Source organism: Lactuca virosa, chromosome 1 (genome assembly GCF_052849685.1).
Source record: "Lactuca virosa cultivar CGN04683 chromosome 1, Lactuca_virosa_CGN04683_v6, whole genome shotgun sequence".
In the NCBI taxonomy this organism is placed as follows: domain Eukaryota; kingdom Viridiplantae; phylum Streptophyta; class Magnoliopsida; order Asterales; family Asteraceae; genus Lactuca; species Lactuca virosa.
Genome location: NC_136426.1, coordinates 210,267,524 through 210,286,235, shown reverse-complemented (window position 1 = coordinate 210,286,235; position 18,712 = coordinate 210,267,524). Strand labels below are relative to the sequence as shown.

Here is an 18,712-nt window from a genome sequence, read left to right as displayed (position 1 = left end):
TACGTAATGGGCTTTAGGGTTAGAGTGGTGGCTGTAATGGGTTAGAGCCTTAGAGGGATGAAATGTCATTATATATATATATATATATATATATATATATATATATATATATATATATATATATATATATATATATATATATCCTCTTTAATAAATGACCCGAAACCCGACCTGAAACCCGATAAGAGTGACCCGACCCGCCCCGAAATCTTCGGGGTTCGGGTTTTCCCATCGGGTTCGGGTTTTTTTGCCATCCCTACGGAGGGTCTTCATAGAGATACTGGACCCGAGGGCCCTCATTATTGACCAGAGGGTCTCATTATTATACTGTGATATATGTTATTGTGCATACTGTCTTTGTGACTTATTTTGTTATGTTATTTAGTGTAAATATTGTTATGTGTGCTTACGCAGAGTTATGTGATACTATACATTATACTTTGTGATTATGTTATGCTTGTGATTATGCTATGCTTTGCTGAGTTAGGACCGGAGGGTCCACCAGAGTTGTGGGACCGGAGGGTCTCCACTGAGACACATTGACCGTAGGGTCTTATTTGCAGTGTACGTGGTATTTTGGGGAACTCACTAAACTTCGTGCTTACCGTGTTATGTGATATGTGTTTCAGGTACTTCTTTGGATCGCGGGAAGGCGCCGACTTGATTGTACACACGAGAAAGAAAGAGTTATGTTTTGAGGATCCTAGATTATTAATCAAACGATTATGGAGTCGGTGTTTTGTTAATTCGATAATTGGGAATTTTTTTAAAATGTGTTATAAGAATTCTGTGATTTTAAATGAAAATTTTGTTTGAAAATTCACGGTGTTACATATGAAAACTGAGGATGCAAATATGAAGAACGAAAAAGTTGTAGGATTGATGAGAAAATTCAATTCGATGATTGGAATTAATAGCATCAAAGAGTAAAATATACTTGATTATAAAGAACCGAGATGACAATTCATCAATAGTAGAATATCAAATGTACATTGACATTTTTGAATTTTTCAACTCTTTTGGAATTGCTTTTACATACATTATTATTGATTGAACAATTCATATATAAAATTGATATATTTATTTATTTTATGTCTACTTCTAATAATATACATATAATTATATAATATATTTAATTTTAATAATATTTAATATTTATATTGACTAAAAGTAAACAAAATTTTATAAATGGTATGAATTATTAAGGTCTATATATAAAATTTAATAACATATTATTATATATATATATTAAAGTTGTGGAAGAAAGGAATAGTAAAGTTGGGATACTTTGTCCAGGTTTGTTCCCTTGATTTACATATCCGGTCCCTGTACTTCTTTAATTAATTTATTCATGTCCTTTTGTTTGTGTTCCATTCAAGTTCCCATTTTTTGGCAGAATTGGTCCCTGTATTATTGTTGGAAGTTAGGAATACTAAATTTGGATGTTTTTTGGCAACTTTGGTCATTATTCTTTACCCATTTTGACACTTTTGGTCCTTGCAATCAATATTTTTACACTTTTTGGAACCTTTTAATATTTAAAGTTTGGCCACAAAACTTTAACGGTTTGACAACTTTGATCCCTTTTCTAAAAAGTTGCTAATTCCTACCCCTTTAATTCTTTAGCCATTTTCACACTTCTGGTCCTTGCAGTCAAAACTTTTACATTTTTTGTCCGGGGCAAAGCCCAGACTTTTCATCCTTGCACTTTCTATGTCTGTCATATTTATCAATTTGGAAACAACATTGAAAGCTTCTGGCCCCCGCGTAGCGGGGGTAACCTTTCTAGTTTATAATAAAAAATATTATTTATAAATCAAAGTGGAAAATGAAAATAAAAATATAAAAATCAAATATATAATTGAAAATGGTAACCGCATAAAACTTAAAGGACCATTTATATAACTTAAATGTAGAGCCTATTTGAAAGAAGTGAGCCACAGCCTTATTTTTACAAATGTTGAAACAACCCCATTTTTACGTACCATTTTGAAAATAGCCTCCTTTAAAAAAAAAAAAAAAAAAAAAAAAAAAAAAAAAAAAAAAAAAAAACTCACCGTTGCTAGAATAGTTGCGGACTTGCGGGTGATCTATATTGTGCTTCAGTATGGGCGTTTGTAAAGAGTTAAATGACACAGAATTGGATTAATTGATGATTTATATTGCGCTTAAGCAATTGGCTTACCGCTTACACTTAAAATCATTTATTCATTGTGGGCTTTATAAGACATCTATAAATAAGGCAAAGCTTTATTCGTGGATTAATTGTATCTCGAAATAATTTAACTCATCTGCCTATTCGAGATATAGATTTATTTAATAAACTCAAGATACATTTATTATAAGAATTAAAAAATATTATTAAAGTCATATGGACTCGTAGATAACCATATAGGTGTATTTTATAAAAAGAAAATCACATGCGAGTAATACTTTCTAGTAATAAAAGAGGTGATATTTAAATATAACTATATCGCGATGACTAATCATGAATAATGATTTATAGATTTGATAATTATATTTTATTTTATTATTGAGATAGGTTTCAACTTTAGGTCGAGATTCTTGGTTAAACATTGGTAGGTACGATACTTTTATAAATATATACACAAAGTAAAACAATTATAACGAATCCATTTTACACCTTTTAAATGAGACAAAAAATTAAAAAAATTTGTCGATGAATCCCCGTCTCAATGCAAGAAATGCCAAAGGGTGGTAACAGATATATAAGGCAGTACAAAATGCTAACAGTAAAAAACATGAAAATATCCTATGTTCCTATAACATTGTTGTAATTTAATAAGTAGAAATCCAAGGGAAATTTATAAAAACTAGGCCCTCGGTTTTTAATAGACATATGCTCATCTGCTGATCAAGAAATGAATTATATTTCAATACACAAACAAAAACCATAACTGTGGAATAGGACTGTGATCTAACTTGTTTAAATTTAAAATCTGGACTGAACAGAAAATATAATTATGGCAACAAAAGCAACCACATATCTCAGACCATCCAGTATTTTTCATACATTTCTTCTCCCTTTAGTCATCATATATTTTTGTTGTTTGATCCTTTAAAAACCATGCCTCCCAAAAATAAGAAATGGTTAGAAGAGGAAGAAGAGAAATTAGCACAAACATGGGTGACGGTTTTGAAAGAAGGCGCTGGTCAAACTTCTAGTTTTTTTTGGAGAAATGTTGAAAGTGTTTTTCATGGTTTAATGGGTTGTGCAATTCAAAATGTTGATGAAATATGCTCGAAATGGCGCGATATGAGGGCCAAATGTTCTGAGTTCAATGGAATTTACAACTTTGTTATAAACAACATACACGAAGCCGATATCGATCCGGCTAATGTGGCCATGGAGCAATATGAAAACACAAATCATAAACGTTTTGGACACGTCAAAGCTTGGCAAAAGTTGAAGAATTCCCCAAAATGGAATAATCTTGCTTAAACACACAAATTAGAAGTTTGGTATTTTTAGGTTTTTAATTCTTAATGTTATTTTTATTTTTTTTATTTTAATTAATATAATTTTTATTTTTCACGTTATTTTTATTTTTTTATTTTAATTAATGTAGTTTTTATTGAATGTAATTTGGTATTTTAAATTAATGAAAAACTAGTACTTAAAAAAAAATTATATGATTTTTATGTATTTTTATTTAAATTTAATTAAAAAAATGAGGTGGAGTTTTGTGTTTAGCGGTAGGTATCCTATGGTTAGTGGTGGGGAGTGTGGTAATGATGGTGGGGAGTGTGGTAATGATGTGGCACCCACCACTATAGTGGTTAGTGGTGGGTATAACGGATGACCTTAACTTCATTCATTTACAGTGCCACCGAGGCAACATTTATATTATACATAACATGACTGAACAAGCTTTCTAAGACTATTTTCAACTATCAAGATGAGAAGGGCAAACATGTCTTTTGCTGTTTTGCACATACAAGAAATCCAGAAAAAATTGCACTGCAACACAAAAGTTCACAATGTTTCCATTAGCCAATGCTTTAACCAAATTATAGCATTGTACTTTCTATTTTTTTTTCTTATTAACACACCGTATTTTGAAAACTCTACTCAAATATTGCAGTAAAAATTGCCTTGTATTTGGATGACAATGCAATAACAGGGTAGATTTTTCAAAGCACAATGTCGTAATAAAAGATGCTATAAAAAACAAATAAGTGAAGTACATTGCAATTTCTTGTATTTAACCCTTTTCTTATCTACCTAGTTAATGGGAACAAAATTTAGTCTACAGTCACATGGAAACGAAAAAACACATGGAGGATGATAAGGAGTGATTTATTGGGAAAAAAAAGTAAAAATGATATACCAGGGACAATTGAAATATCAGCTGTTTGTACTATTGAAGGAGAGTGGCAGTAGGTGTTGCTGACTTACTATTGTTGGATTGCATTATTGATGACTCCGTCCATTGTGAAAACATATTCGAAATAAGTTTGTGACGTTTTGTTTGTGTAATTTTTTATTTATGTGATGAGAAAAGGGTTTAAGGAATATAAAAGTACCTTAGGTACCATCCTCCGCTACGTCAGACTTTCTTTGAGAGAAAGCTTTGAAGTGCACTTGGTCATCTAATGAAATGAAATAGATCAAAGATTTAACACCAAAACATTATCATTTTGTTATTATCAGCTTTAGATAAAAGGTAATACATAAGAATGACATCTACCTTTAAAGCGGGCGCCTTCTCCACAGAACTGATTAAAGTTTAGAAGAAACATATCAATGTAAGGCAACAGAATTCGCCGTTTGCTTAGGATGTATTCTCCTGTTGTTGACTGAAATCCAGTGAGATCTCCACCAATGATGTGATTCCATGACTTGTAATAACCCAGTGCATCTTCTTCTACATCCTTACTTTCATTATCATAAACAAAACTCACCCCACACTCTTTTGTAAAATGACATGGTTTCTTACTCGCAGTACTACTAAAGAAGGCACCACCTACCAACTCCATCACACTAACTGTAATGTGGTCACCAGATTCCATGTCATTCATCCCAAACATCCAATGGCTTAGAAACATCAAACACTTTCCACCCTCATAAAGTACACTATCAATGTTGTGTTCGTATATCCAGGTGTGTTTCTTAGTTATATTATTAATTATGATCACAGGCAACCTAAGGTACACATCATCTCCGAATCCAAACCTCTCATCTGGAAATGGAGATGTCAATATGTAGCAAAAATTCAATCCTGTGAGGTTGTTAGGAGATGATGGGATGGTAAATGATGTTGATGGCCCTGTGCTTCTATCCATAATCCAATCTGGCATCTCTTCGTGTCCATAAATTATGCTGAATATGCCAAATTCATAATACATCTGCCAAATACAACCAGCTTAACTTATTCACTATTAATTATATGTGCATATATATTCACACAGACAGATAGTTAAGTAGATCCAAACCTGGATTTCAGATTCCTCCGATCCTCCAAAAAAAACGTCAGTTTTCACAAACCTAGCATTAAGGAAGTTTAGCTTACTCCAGCCCAAACTTCGTAATACCTTTTCGGAAACATTTGACATTGGTTGGCTTTTGATCAAGCCCTGAATTTCAAATGACGAAGAAGTTAACATCTTCCAGTTTATTATGAAACAGAGTGGGGACATTTCTGGATCAAATACAACTCTTCGAAGCAAAGGCTTATTAGAATCAAAAGAGAGGTCCAAATATGTTAGTGTATGTGGAGGATGCTCAACTGTCGTCAGCATATTACAGTCTTTCATACTAAGTGTCTCAAGCCTAGGAAGGCTTCTTACACAATTAGGCAGGCAAACGGTAGGATTTCCATCTAAATATAATTCCTTTAACATGGATAGGCAACTGAAGTCCACGGGAAAGGATTCGGTAGACATATTATTATTCTTGAGTGACAAGCTTACTAAATATTTCGGTAAAGCCACTGCAAAAAGCTTTAAATCCCTTGGTATAACCTCCTGAATGACGGAGGAAGAGGTTATTGTGTTTATGCCAATGTTGTTAGCCTTGAGCATGCCCAATGAATCCATATCCCTAATCTTGATTTGAGATTCACCTAGATAATAACCATTCAGCAAAAGAGTTTTAACTTTCTTTAGCATGTGTAAACTTCTTGAAAGTTTTTCAAGCTTGTTGCAGTAGCTTAGGTCAATGAGAACAAGTTCGAAACATTGCTCAATTGATTCACAAACATCAAGCAAACCAATGCAACCTCTAAGTATTAACCTCTCAAGTTTCGGGAGGTGGTCAAACCCACCAAGACTACGAAGTTGTTCACAGAAACTTAAATTAAGAATCTTCAATGATCCAAGCAACCTTTTGTCTTTTGACCACCATCCAGTCAATTGCTGAATTGAAAAAAGTTAAGAGTAGTAATAAATTTTATCACTTCAACATAGAAGAGTAATAAATGGAGATAACTTACCTTTAGCCTCTTATGAAGTTGTCGGGGATAGCTATAACAACTCCCAAATGATTCAATATTGCTATAAGACATGTCAAGAGCAACCAGATTCTCCATCGGTAAGTCTGAAGGTATAGATTTCAAAGGGAACCCATGCATACACAACCATCTTAATCCTTCTGGAAAATTCTTGTAAGAGCCGGTTATTTGCACATAGTTAAGTTGTAGCAACATTAGACTATCCATCTTTCTCAATGCGTCTGTTTTTAACTCAAGCGATCCATGTAACTTCTCTTTCTCAAGCATTCTCATGTCAAGGGTGAGGCCTAGAACATTTTCCGTACCCTAAAAAGAAAGGGGACGCAAAAATATTTTAAAGTGTTATAGACATGGATATAGAAATTCAAATGCTTTATACAAGTATATATGACCTCTTACCTTTTTTTGTTTCATCACTTTGAATGAGTCCTCGTGACACCATAATCGACTTCTTTCCCATGGCTTATCAGGCGATTCTTAACGTACTACTAGCCTTCCCATTTCTTGAACCAGCCGATGCATCATCAATTCGTTATTCAATCCAATACTAAGAAGGCACCTGTTAATAAGATCCGTGATCCCAGATCTTGTGTCTATATCACATGCCTTTAAAATTGTTTCGGCAACATCTCTATCCATTCCAACGAAAAAGCAAGCAATATGCTTAAACAAGTCCTTATGATTTTTGAATGGCAAAGTATCAAAGCTTATTCTCAATACATTATTTATAGGTGAACCATTTTCTTTCTTTAACCCTTCTATGTACCCCTCCCAATAAGCTACATCTCGATTATGTAGATTTTTGCCTAAAAGTTGAAGAGCCATCGGATGTCCTTGACAGTACTCCACAAGCTTTTCTGACACCTCTTCATAACCTACCTTGGGATCGGTGCACATGAATGCATGATAACACAAAAGTTTTTGTGATTCAGTCTTATATAAGCCTTCAAGCACATGATTTGTATGCTTGGGTTTAACGTTCGTTTTGAATAGCACACAACTCTCTGTCAACCACGCATCCTTTGTTGTGATTACGATTTTGCTTCCTGGATGAAGACCTTTGCTTCCAAGTAATGCATCCAACTGGTCAAGACTATTGATATCATCAAGAACTAGAAACACCTTTTTATAGACTAGTGCATTCTCTATCATGGACGTGTATACCGAAGAATCATGAACATGAATCGGACTTCGTTTTGAAATGCCGTTGTAGAGTTGTTTTTGTAAATCAAGCAACCCATCAGTTTTTTCACATCTCCTACTGATATCTTCAATAATGTTGTTTGTATCAAATTCATGAGAATATAACCCATAGACATATTTGGCTAAAGATGTCTTCCCAATCCCACCAATACCCAAAATAGTGAGTACATCTGCCGTATGTGAGGATGCATCTTTCAACCATGAAGTGACGAATTTAATAGAATAATCCATCCCAAAAAGTTGAGGTAGATGACTCCTTGAGGATACGTGTAATCTACGGTAGATGTCTGTAACAATTTCTTCAATAAATTCCATCTCTTGCCTGAAACTTGATTTCAATAAGAACAAAAATTACAATCCAAAAAAACTAGCATACCAGATTGAAAATTTAGTTATCCAAACCAAATCATAATTACATCATACTAAGCTATCAGTTAATTAAGTTTTTCACATCAAAATTATATCGTATTTGCAATTTGAACCATATAAGCATCCAACGTGCAAGGTCATAATTTTTATGTAACATAAGACTAGAGCCACCAATGTAATACTAGATTACTTTCATCGGCCACCAAATTTCATGATGTTTCTAAACGACCATCAAATTTAACTATCAATGTGGTTTATCTAAATAAATTAATTATGATAAGATAATAAATGCATAAAAATGTGTGAAAAGTAGCTTGACGTTTAATCTATATGAAATAATTTACGAGATCACATAGTTGAAAACATTAAATTCAACTTTTTACATTTCTTTAATCAGTTAGAATACATAAAAGTAATGCATATTTTATTGACAATGAAGAAACTAATACATAGAGAGATGATATTGACTATTCATGCGTTAGTCAAACAAAACTGAAAGGAATATGAATGCATAGTAAGAAAATGATTACCTGCCATTTAGGTCCATCCCTTTTATATTAGCAACTTCTACAAGTGCTTTAGTCCATCGATCTATTTTTTGAGCCCATTTTCTTCTTTTATTTGCATTTGTCTTCGCCTCCATCATCTGTTTATGCTTAGCCATTGCATCTCCAAAGCTACTTTCTTGCTTCCTGACATGTGTGGGCTTAACATGATAAAATATGGGGATAACAATATGGTTGGATGTCTTACGTTGCTCAAGGATCAGCACCAATTCATCAAGACACCACGTTGAATTAGCATAATTCTTAGACAAAATGACAACAGAAGCTCTAGATGCTTTAATGGCACTCTCCAATTCTGGTTTCAGATCTTCCCCTGTTTCAATCTCTTCATCATCCAAGAAGGTAGTGATGTTGGCATGAATGAGGGCATTATAAAGGTGATTAGTGAAACTATGACGAGTGTCAACACCTCTGAAACTTAAAAATACGTCATATCTTTGAGCTTGAGTTGATGAAGAAGATGAAGATCCTTCTAAAATTTCATGGAGCTCAACCATTATGAGTTATGGGTTGACCACCTTTCACACTTCCCACGATTTTGTGTATCTCAAAAAGTATTGTGTTTGAAGCTTTTGAATCCCATGCTTTCCTCAATTGCACCTCAATCTGAAGATCCCATACATAAAAACTCTACAAAAAATACCAAATTATTACTAACTTATATAACTTAAGTCTCATCAAACAATTTAAACCTCAACAAGGATATATTCTACAAAATAAAAACTTTAAGTGTTTAAATAACAATACATATGCACCTGCAAACTTTTCCATGTGAATTGAATAAGCTTCAGAAATAACCAGCATATACACAGCTAAGTATTGATATAGAATCACCATAACATTGAGATGGGCATTGTTTAAAAATTGGTTATCACCCGGTTAATTAAACTAGTTAACCTGTTTTTCTGGTGAAGTTCGTTGCAAGAAATTATCGAACCAATGTATTCAATTAAACTAAATCCCTTATACCATCCTAGAAAGAACTAAAAGATCCAGTATTACATCATATGAAAGGAATTGTAGAACATAATAGGCAATTTCCAAACTTTCAATAGATATGAACAAACAATTAAAAGATCCAAACATAAGAAAGAATAAGTTTCTTGACATGGTTGTTTATAGATCCCCAATATTAGCAAGAACAATCTTTTCAAATTTGAATTTGTCTATCCATATAATATGAATTTAAACCTAACAAATTACACAACTTCTGAGCTTTTAATCACAAGAGTCTATACTACATGAAACTTCGAAGGTAAACATTGTCAACATACACATGATGGACTCTGTACTATCCTAACCAAAATACAAAACTGAAAAAAGTAACTAAAATAATCAAAATTTCAATCCCATTTTGATGAACAAACAAATGATCATGATGTCGTTTATGATTAATAAGATGTAACTGTCTAACAACATGTGAAACTAACTTGTAAGAATGTGACTTTACCTGCCTACAGAACTACGGTGAGGCCTGAAACAGCGAGAATTGCAGAAGATCCAATGGAGACGAGAAGGACGACGAGTGAAAACTACAGAGCCAACGCTGGTAAACGGCAAGTCAACGAGATAGAAAAGGGAGATAGCGAGAGAGGTGAGAGAGAATGTTTTACCTTGCTATGGAGAGGGGCTTTTATGATATTTCCTCTTTTAATTATTCTTTTACAAAAAATGATATCGTATTTTTATAGTAAGTTACAGAAATGGTCCTTGTGGTTGTTAAAACATTGCAGTTTCTGTCCAATCTTTTTATTTATAAGGGATCCATTAAGCATGGAGGTTGTTGCGGTTTTTGTCCCCCCGCCAATGTGAAACGACTAAAATACCATTTGTGTTATAGTTTTAATGTAACACCCAAGTTTTATACGACCGGTAAATAGAAATATAAAAACGTGTAGATCATTCAGATCTCTCTACGGCTTAAAGAAACATTAAAAAAAATGAAATAAGAAGTTAACATCTTTCTTAATCAACTCTGGCTTTAGTCAAATTGTAAATAATTATTCATTGTCTACTTTACCTCTGAAAATGATTATTTTGTTATAGTTTTTATAATCATATTAATCTAGAAGTCCTACAGAAAAAGATGGTAAAAATAGATTTTAAAAATTAAAGATTTAGGTGTTTTAAAGTTCTTTCTTGGTATTGAACTTATCAATACTGGTATATGGATTGTTTGTGTAAAAAAATGTGCGTTAGAATTATATGAGTATGGACTTGGGTGTAAGCATGTTAACACCCCATAACCCTATTAGACATGTTCATTGTCGTTAGCAACAAGGGACTTGGTGTGAATGATAGTCTTTTAATGTTTTAACTGGTTATTGAAAGTTAATTAGGAAAGTCATTTATTCGACATCACTCAACCAATCTCGTTTGTTAACCAAACATTGAGCCAGTTCATGCATGTTATATGGAAGTCGCATTTAAATTTAGCCACCACAATACTAATTAAGGCACTTCAAATGTAATCCTATTATTATTAACAAGTCTTTTAACGTGAGGTTGGCGGCACACATAGATGCTAATGGGGGAATGTGTTAGCATTAGAATTCATTAATCTCTTGAAAGAGCAAGAAATAGACCATTTTTTCTATGCCTTCCATTTAGTCCAAATATTGTGTCTCGGCTTCCGTTACATGTGAAGTTTGTAGGTCATAAAGCTTTTTGAGATACGGAAATTTAAACTGTCAGTTACATGTTGAAGTTTTATGTGATAACATCTTTGCGGTTGTTGTCACTAAACCCATTTTTAGACTAAAGGTCCAGGCATATTAAGATTGGATTAATATGCACTTATGAAAAAGCAGGGCGGTCCTAAGGAATTAAATATCCTGAAAGGCCCAGGACAAGCCAGAGAAAAAGGGCCCATATCGTTATTATAAGTTTTGATTTATTAAATAAAAATACATAATAAAAAAAATTGGGCCCTATGCAGTACTCACTTTGTGTAACACTTGAATTGGGTATGATTCCATTTAGCCCTTTTGTAATTATGTTTTTGCATTTTCGTCCTTGGGATTAGTACGCGGGGCATATCATAGGGTACGCTTAGCGTACTATCTGAGAAGCTAGTACGCGGGGCGTACCACATGGTACGCTTAGCGTACCAAGGGGGAGTTCGGATTGAAGATTCGAGCCTCGTACGCGGGGAGTATTAGGGTTATGTTAGGCGTACGAGGGTTTAATGAAATCCTAATTTTAGGGTGTTGCACCCTATATAAGCTCCTTAAGTCCCTAGGGCTGGTCTCTTTATCAGACTCCATTGTCCTAAAACCCTAATCTCGAACCCTAATAGCATCTTTGAGTGTTCTTGAGCTTTGGTATTGATTTTTGGTGGTTTGTGCTCCTTGAAATGATAGAAGGAGAATTTGGAAGAATCATTCATTGGGGGAAGCTTAAAGATCCAGATTTAGCTGCATCTTTTGGTGACTTTTGAGGTATAAAGTTCATACCTTGTCTACTCTTTGCTTAGATCTCTTCATGTTATGGTTTTATCCTTCTTTGTCCCTTTTGGTTGATCTTGATAGGTTAAGGCCGTTTTAGAAGCTAAATCGTGTAGATTTAGATGTTTGGAGAGTTCCTTAAGCTTAAAGGTTCAAACTTTATGGTGCTTCTGGTCTCATGCATGCATTAAGTCATTTATTAAGCTCTTTTAAGCTCTAAGAGCCTCATTAAGCCATTCATGCACGTAAAGTTGGCAACTTTACATGATAAACCATCATAAGGAAGTCAGATCTAAGTTTTAGAGTGAAGTCTTAACCATTTGAGAGCTAAATGAGAAAGTTGGCCAATCTAGTTGAGTACGTTGGGGCGTACAAGCTGGTATGCACAGTGTACAAGCCCTTAAGCGAGTACACTTAGCGTACAGGCTGAGTACGTCTCGCGTACTCAGCAATAGGCTTTGGTGTTATGGGATTCTCGGTATTGGGCGATTGTTGTCATGGGCCTTATTGGGCCATCAAAATTCTAATGTTGGGTCGTTGGTATTTTTAGTAGACTTTTGGGTTGAAAGCCCATGAAAGAGACTTGGGCCTAATATGGAAAATTGGGTCATAATTGGGCTTGGAATGATTATTTTGGAATTTTGGGCTTTTGGAAAATTTTGATTGGGCTTAGGCCTTGGGCCAAATATAGGGAAGGGTAAAAAGGTCTTTTACCCTAGTTTAGACTCTTTGTGTGAGTTGGGATCCAATTATTGATTGGATAATTATTTTATAACAATGTTTTGGGTTGTTGTTTTATTAATCTAAAAATGACAAATTTTCGGGTCTTATTTTTGGGACGTTACACTTTGCTTCCCCTCAACGCTCCTCATGTGAAAAAGGTATCATATTGTATTACCAAAGTTTGTAAGGACTAACTCTTAAGAACAAATTGTACGTACTTCTACTAAAACCTTGAAAAAAGTGCAACACAAGTATTTGTTTGGGGAGTTAAGGTTGTATTGGAAAATTGGTTTAGCCGGTTTTCAAAAATGGATTTTTCCAATTTCATAAACAACTTTCAAACCCTTAACATTATCAAAATGAATAAAGGTTTATATATTTGTGTGTTTTATTTATGATACCTTCGTTTTGGTATATCATACGTTCAAAATGAAATTAAGGTGAATGAGAAATTAATATCTAAAGTTAGGTACTTAGATGAATTAGAAAAAGAGTTTTAATGGGTTTAATAAATCCTATATATGGGAGGAAGAAAAATATGGTAACATACATGACCAATAATGCAAGGTAATGATAGTTGATAATGGTAATAGTCAAATAAAAGAAAAAACATATTAATGGAAATACTAAAGTATCCTCATATGCAATGCACATGCAATTTTATGGGTATCATTTAACCCCTTTTATAAAAGGTCTCGTATATAACATCCCAAATTTGAAACCAAAGCTTTCATTTTAAAAACCAGATTATACATTAAAAACTCATTTCTGAAAACTTATTGTAATATTCATTTTTGACGAATGCACAAAGTTTAAACACAATTAAATTACAAAAACCAACGAAAGTTTGATAACATAATAACTTCAATAAGAATGTACAGTCCTGTTGTGCCCTTCACTTGAAGAACCTGAAAATTATTTAAGTTAACAATATAAACATAGAGATTAGTGAGTTCCCCAGTATACCATATATTCCACCATAAATACAATGCACATAAGCAAAGGATGTTGGCTTCAACCAATCCACCATCGATCTAATCAAGCATGATATACCAATATACATATCAACCATAGGCACCCTGTCATAATACCCTTACCTGCTCTTAATCATCTTACGACCACCGTCTCCCAGCCATCATACAACCACAAACTCTCATACGTCCCACAATCATACCAAGGCTATCACTAATATTGACGGTGGCCTTATGAATGCATAATCATATGTAGCTATTAAATAAGATAAACAATCAAACAAATAATCCTACTTGCGTGAAAGATCTATATGCTCAAGAATCATTGTAGAATGACGTTTGCTAGATAATATATGATCTTAAAGGGTCATACTAATAAAATTTTGATGCAAATATATTATATATAAGAATTTGATTCTTAATAAATATTTATAACTCTTGTAATTAATTGGAATATATTTATTTCATGGAAATATTAATTTTCAATGTTAATTATCAAAATATATCATAAGGTATCATAAGATATAATTTATTATATTATGTACATTCTTTTCGACCAAAAGGGGTTTTGCCATATATATATATATATATATATATATATATATATATATATATATATATATATATATATATATATATATAAGGTTAGATTATTTTGTTTTCGATAAGTATTGTGTGCATGTATGATTGATTGTGGACCAATCATTTTACTTATTTTAAGTAAGTGATTAATAAACATTATTAAATTAAAGATAACAAAAACAATACCATCTAAATTCATTATAAGGGTATTTTAGTCAATTGAGACAAATTTAAAAAAAGCAAATTCGAGATTTATGGGATTATTAATGCTCTTGATTTAAAAAATCTGATTTTTTTTCCAAATTAATTCAATTTCAAACGTAATTTGTAAGCATAAACCGATTTTATTCTATCAGAATGTTATTTTGTTAGAATGATGTTCTGTAATTTTGTCAGAATGGTATACAACTATGAACATAATATTATAAACACATATTATCAAGACCAATAGTTTTTAATGAATACAAATTTTATATAAGACGAAACTTAATAGTTTAGAATAAGTAATTACATTCATTCTTAAGGAATACAAGTATGAACATAAATTACATTCATTCTTGAAATCTCTTGCAAAAAAAATATCGGCATTCTTGAAAGAATCCTCATTCACTTTCTTGTTTCGTTCATAGATGTCTTGTGTATGTTTGACCTCTAAGCCACTTCAAAATATGCTAGCATTCTATGAGGTTGACATTTTGTGAGATTGGCATTCTGTAAGAATTGCATTGCATGAGAATGATTTTATACAAGGAGCTACAAAAGGAGAATGATTTTATACAACAAGCTGCAAAAGGAGATAAACTCGAGGATGGTAAGTGATCCCTAGGTAAAACTTGAAACATCTGAAAAACAAAAGAAACAAAAATAATGTTAAAACATCAACCAATTGCAATAAAACCCTTGCAAAATCATTTTTATGTGATTCTACTATAATCATTCTTATTTTATTATACCTGAAATACAATTCTGGCAGAATCATTCTTATGTGATTCTCCAAGATTATAATACTATCTACACATTATTCAAATAGAAGAAAACATTAAATACATAATATTCTTAAAGAATGAAATAATTATTCTTAAAGAATGAAACAATTGAAGAGAAGAATAACACCCAATGATGAGGAAAGAAAGTCATTCTCTGAGAATTAGCTTAATTAGCTTAAAGGGAATACACTATAGAATGCATTCAAATTTCACAAAAATAAACCCATTTTAAAATACAAATTAATACTAGCAATAAGGAAAGAAAATGCTAGAGTAGGGCCGAAATGTTCTTTATAAACTATACCTTCAAGAATGCAAACCCCAGCTCTAATCGTCCAACGAGCACCTAAAAAATTTCATAATTGAAAAATGATTTCCTCTTTCAATATTGAAAGAAAATGAGAGGAATTATGAATTTAAAGTATGACAGAATAACATAATTCTCTATTTTGATTTTGTTTACATTGGAGATGAGATGCACAACGATAAACATTTCATCACTAACCATGAATACAATTTGAGACTGCCATGACATGTTGAAAAATCAATATCTATCTAAACATATTTCTCTTTGGCATTTCATCAAACACTTTAAGGGCGCTCCCTGAATTACCACATTTTCTATGAATCACGAATGAAAAAAATTCCAATTCAGAACCATCAACATTAAATTCATATGAACAATAAGATATTTCAACACCATTATAAAAATCTAAAACTAAAAGTTGAAATTATAGAAATTGGCTAGTTGGAAGAACGAAGAAAAAAAACTTTGTTTCTATGGAATGGAATTGCAAGTCCGGTAAATTAAACTCAGAGAACATGGCTATTTTGTTATGGAATCGAGTTGATTGGAGATAGAGGCTAGCTTCGATTGGAGATGGAGCCATTCACCGAGAATATTCTGTCACTGAGAATAATATATTCATCTTGTCTGGTCAGTACCATGCGTACAAATCAGTGGGGGTGATAGATATTAGATATTAGAGGCTTCTTAATCGGAAATAAATGTCGTAGAAAGCAACGGAATGGGGAAACAAATTTGCAGCAAGAGGTTTCAACTACCTCTTTTGATAACACGATGTCCATTCGTCAATAAGCAAATGGGAGGAGGCATAAATAGAATACGTACGATGTCCATGAATTAAGGGATTTTATTTTAATTATCATGATAAAGTTACATAAGTATCCTTATAAGAATTATTAATTATTTAATTATTCCTAAATTCTTATTGGCTCATACCATGCACACAATAATTGTTAGAAACATTTGAACCTATCTCTCTCTCTCTCTCTCTATATATATATATATATATATATATATATATATATATATATATATATATATATATATATATATATATATATATATATATATATATATATATATATATATATATATATATATATATATATATATGTATATATATATATATGTGTGTGTGTGTGTGTGTGTTTATAAGTTATAAAACATGTTTTTATAAAAATATTCACCGTGTTCTTCTTTAATTTCATAACATGGAGAGGGGACAAGGGATAGTTGCCTTTTGATTTGTTTAATATTCATGTCATGCTTTAGAAGCATGGCTAGTTTACATCATAAGACACGATTCTTAAAGTGTTAAGACCCATGGGTTAAAGACTAGTCAAAATGAGTTAAATCCTTTTTCTCTTGATCATTTTCCATGAACTATTTTTCCTCTCCATACTATCTCTTGTTGTAACACCCTGTTTTCCTTTACATAGTTATTTAATAAAAGAATGTAAGTATAAATATAATTAAATAAAAGGCGTTATATGATTTTTAAGTCATTATATAATAATTAAAAATGAATTAATAATTACGATTTATGTGTTAGAGGGTTTTGAAATTTATCAAAAAAAAAGGACGAAAAGGGACAAGTTAGGAAACCTAAAATATGAAGGTTTTGTCAAGAGGGGGCTGTTTTGTTAATATGGAAAATAAAGGGGTCAAAAATGGAAATTTTAAATTTGAAGCATGGTTTTGACGTGATTTTTTTGGGCTCTTTCCTTAGGGTCAGTTAGTCCTAAACCAACCATTTTATAAAAAAAATCGAACCCTATGGCCATTGTGAAAAAGCATGAGTGTGTGTGTTTTGTGTGAAGCCGATAAAAGAAAAGAGAAGGGAGGAGAAGGGAGGCGGCCATTAGTGTGGGAAGAAGAAGAAAGATGGTGCAAGAGGTGGGCTTGCGAAGGAGAAAGGAAGAGTGTTTGAAGGGAAGAAACTTCAACAATTAGAAAGGAAGAGTGTTTGAAGGGAAGAAACTTCAACAAGTAAGAGGTAATACTAGATTTCCTCTCTTCTTTTATGTTTTTCAAAAACTTCCATCACCACCACCACTATTGGTGGTGGCAACCACCACCGACCACCACTTCTATGGTGGCAGTGGGTGGTGGTATTCCATGTTGCTGGAAGTCTATGGGTGTTTAGGGTGTGCAAAACCCTAACCCTAGTTGTCAAATCCCAAATTTGACAATCTACTTCGTTTCTCCTAAAAAAACAATGAACTTTGGAGTGTTGGGATTTGAATTTTTATTTACATTTTGACTCATGGGTTGTCACTTCTGGAAGAACTTATTTCAGAAAATAAGACATTTTGGATTAGGTATTAATCGGTTAAGAAGCTACTTAACCCTAAAAATCCAAAGTTGTCAATTTTTGGAAATGCCCTAATTTATCCATATCTTTGAAAGATCATATATTGGTCATGGAAAACCCTTTTTGGTCGAAACTAGTTCCCAAAGTTTCGTACTTGATTCTTCTATATTTCATTAGTTTTAACTGAAAGTTAGAAAAGCCTCTAACAATGGTAAAATCAGCCATTTACCCAGCCTAGTCCGGAATGAACTATTATGCGATGCAGTTTTGTAAAATCCACCATAAATTGTAGAAAGATCTTATGGAGGCGTGTAAGCACTAATTTTAAAGCTAAGGACTTGATATATGTGTATGTGATACAGTTTTGAAGAATATGGAGTTTAGGGTTGGGAAAAATAAGTCCCGAAGAGACCCTAATTTTTTATAATATGATATATAACCCTTTAGTCTTTTCACACAAATTGTGAAGGGAAAGAAAGCATGAGTGGGTCTCAGGTTTCTTTGGAGGTTTTTTTGCTTTTGGAGGTGAGTTCCTCACTACACTATGTTGTGTTATATCTTCTTTACAATAGCTCGTGTGTGCTAGGTATGTATTTTATATATGGGTATACTAGGTTGGGTAGATTCTAGTGGTTTGCTTTACGTATTAAGGACTATGCATGATAGGGCTCACCACATCTGAATGGGGATCAGGCATAGCCAATGTGTCCTAAAGTCTCGACGAACTGAGCAAGGGGGATCAGGCATGGCCAATGTGTCCCAATGGGTTTAG

The 18,712-nt window shown here is 32.8% G+C and overlaps 1 protein-coding gene across 4 annotated transcripts; it reads right to left on the bottom strand.

Moving 5' to 3' along the window:
- Positions 1–3,775: 3,775 nt before the first annotated feature.
- Positions 3,776–10,187, bottom strand: LOC145164443 (disease resistance-like protein DSC1). Of its 4 annotated transcripts, XM_079083163.1 has the most exons (7): positions 6,873–7,020; positions 6,456–6,779; positions 5,935–6,378; positions 5,458–5,598; positions 4,713–5,370; positions 4,549–4,614; positions 3,776–3,982 (listed from the first exon to the last, which is right to left on the bottom strand). In XM_079083163.1, exons 1-6 carry the CDS (start codon positions 6,885–6,887, stop codon positions 4,550–4,552), a joined length of 1,647 nt encoding a protein of 548 aa, XP_078939289.1. In that variant the 5' UTR covers positions 6,888–7,020; the 3' UTR covers positions 3,776–3,982; position 4,549. The 4 variants fall into 4 exon arrangements, 2 of the variants coding, with proteins under 2 accessions (XP_078939289.1, XP_078939286.1); XM_079083160.1 differs by having other exon boundaries at positions 5,458–6,378; XR_013739825.1 differs by lacking the exons at positions 3,776–3,982; positions 4,549–4,614; positions 4,713–5,370; positions 5,458–5,598; positions 5,935–6,378 and adding exons at positions 8,576–9,241; positions 10,062–10,187 and having other exon boundaries at positions 6,664–6,779; positions 6,873–8,004.
- Between the last annotated feature and the right edge of the window lie 8,525 nt (positions 10,188–18,712).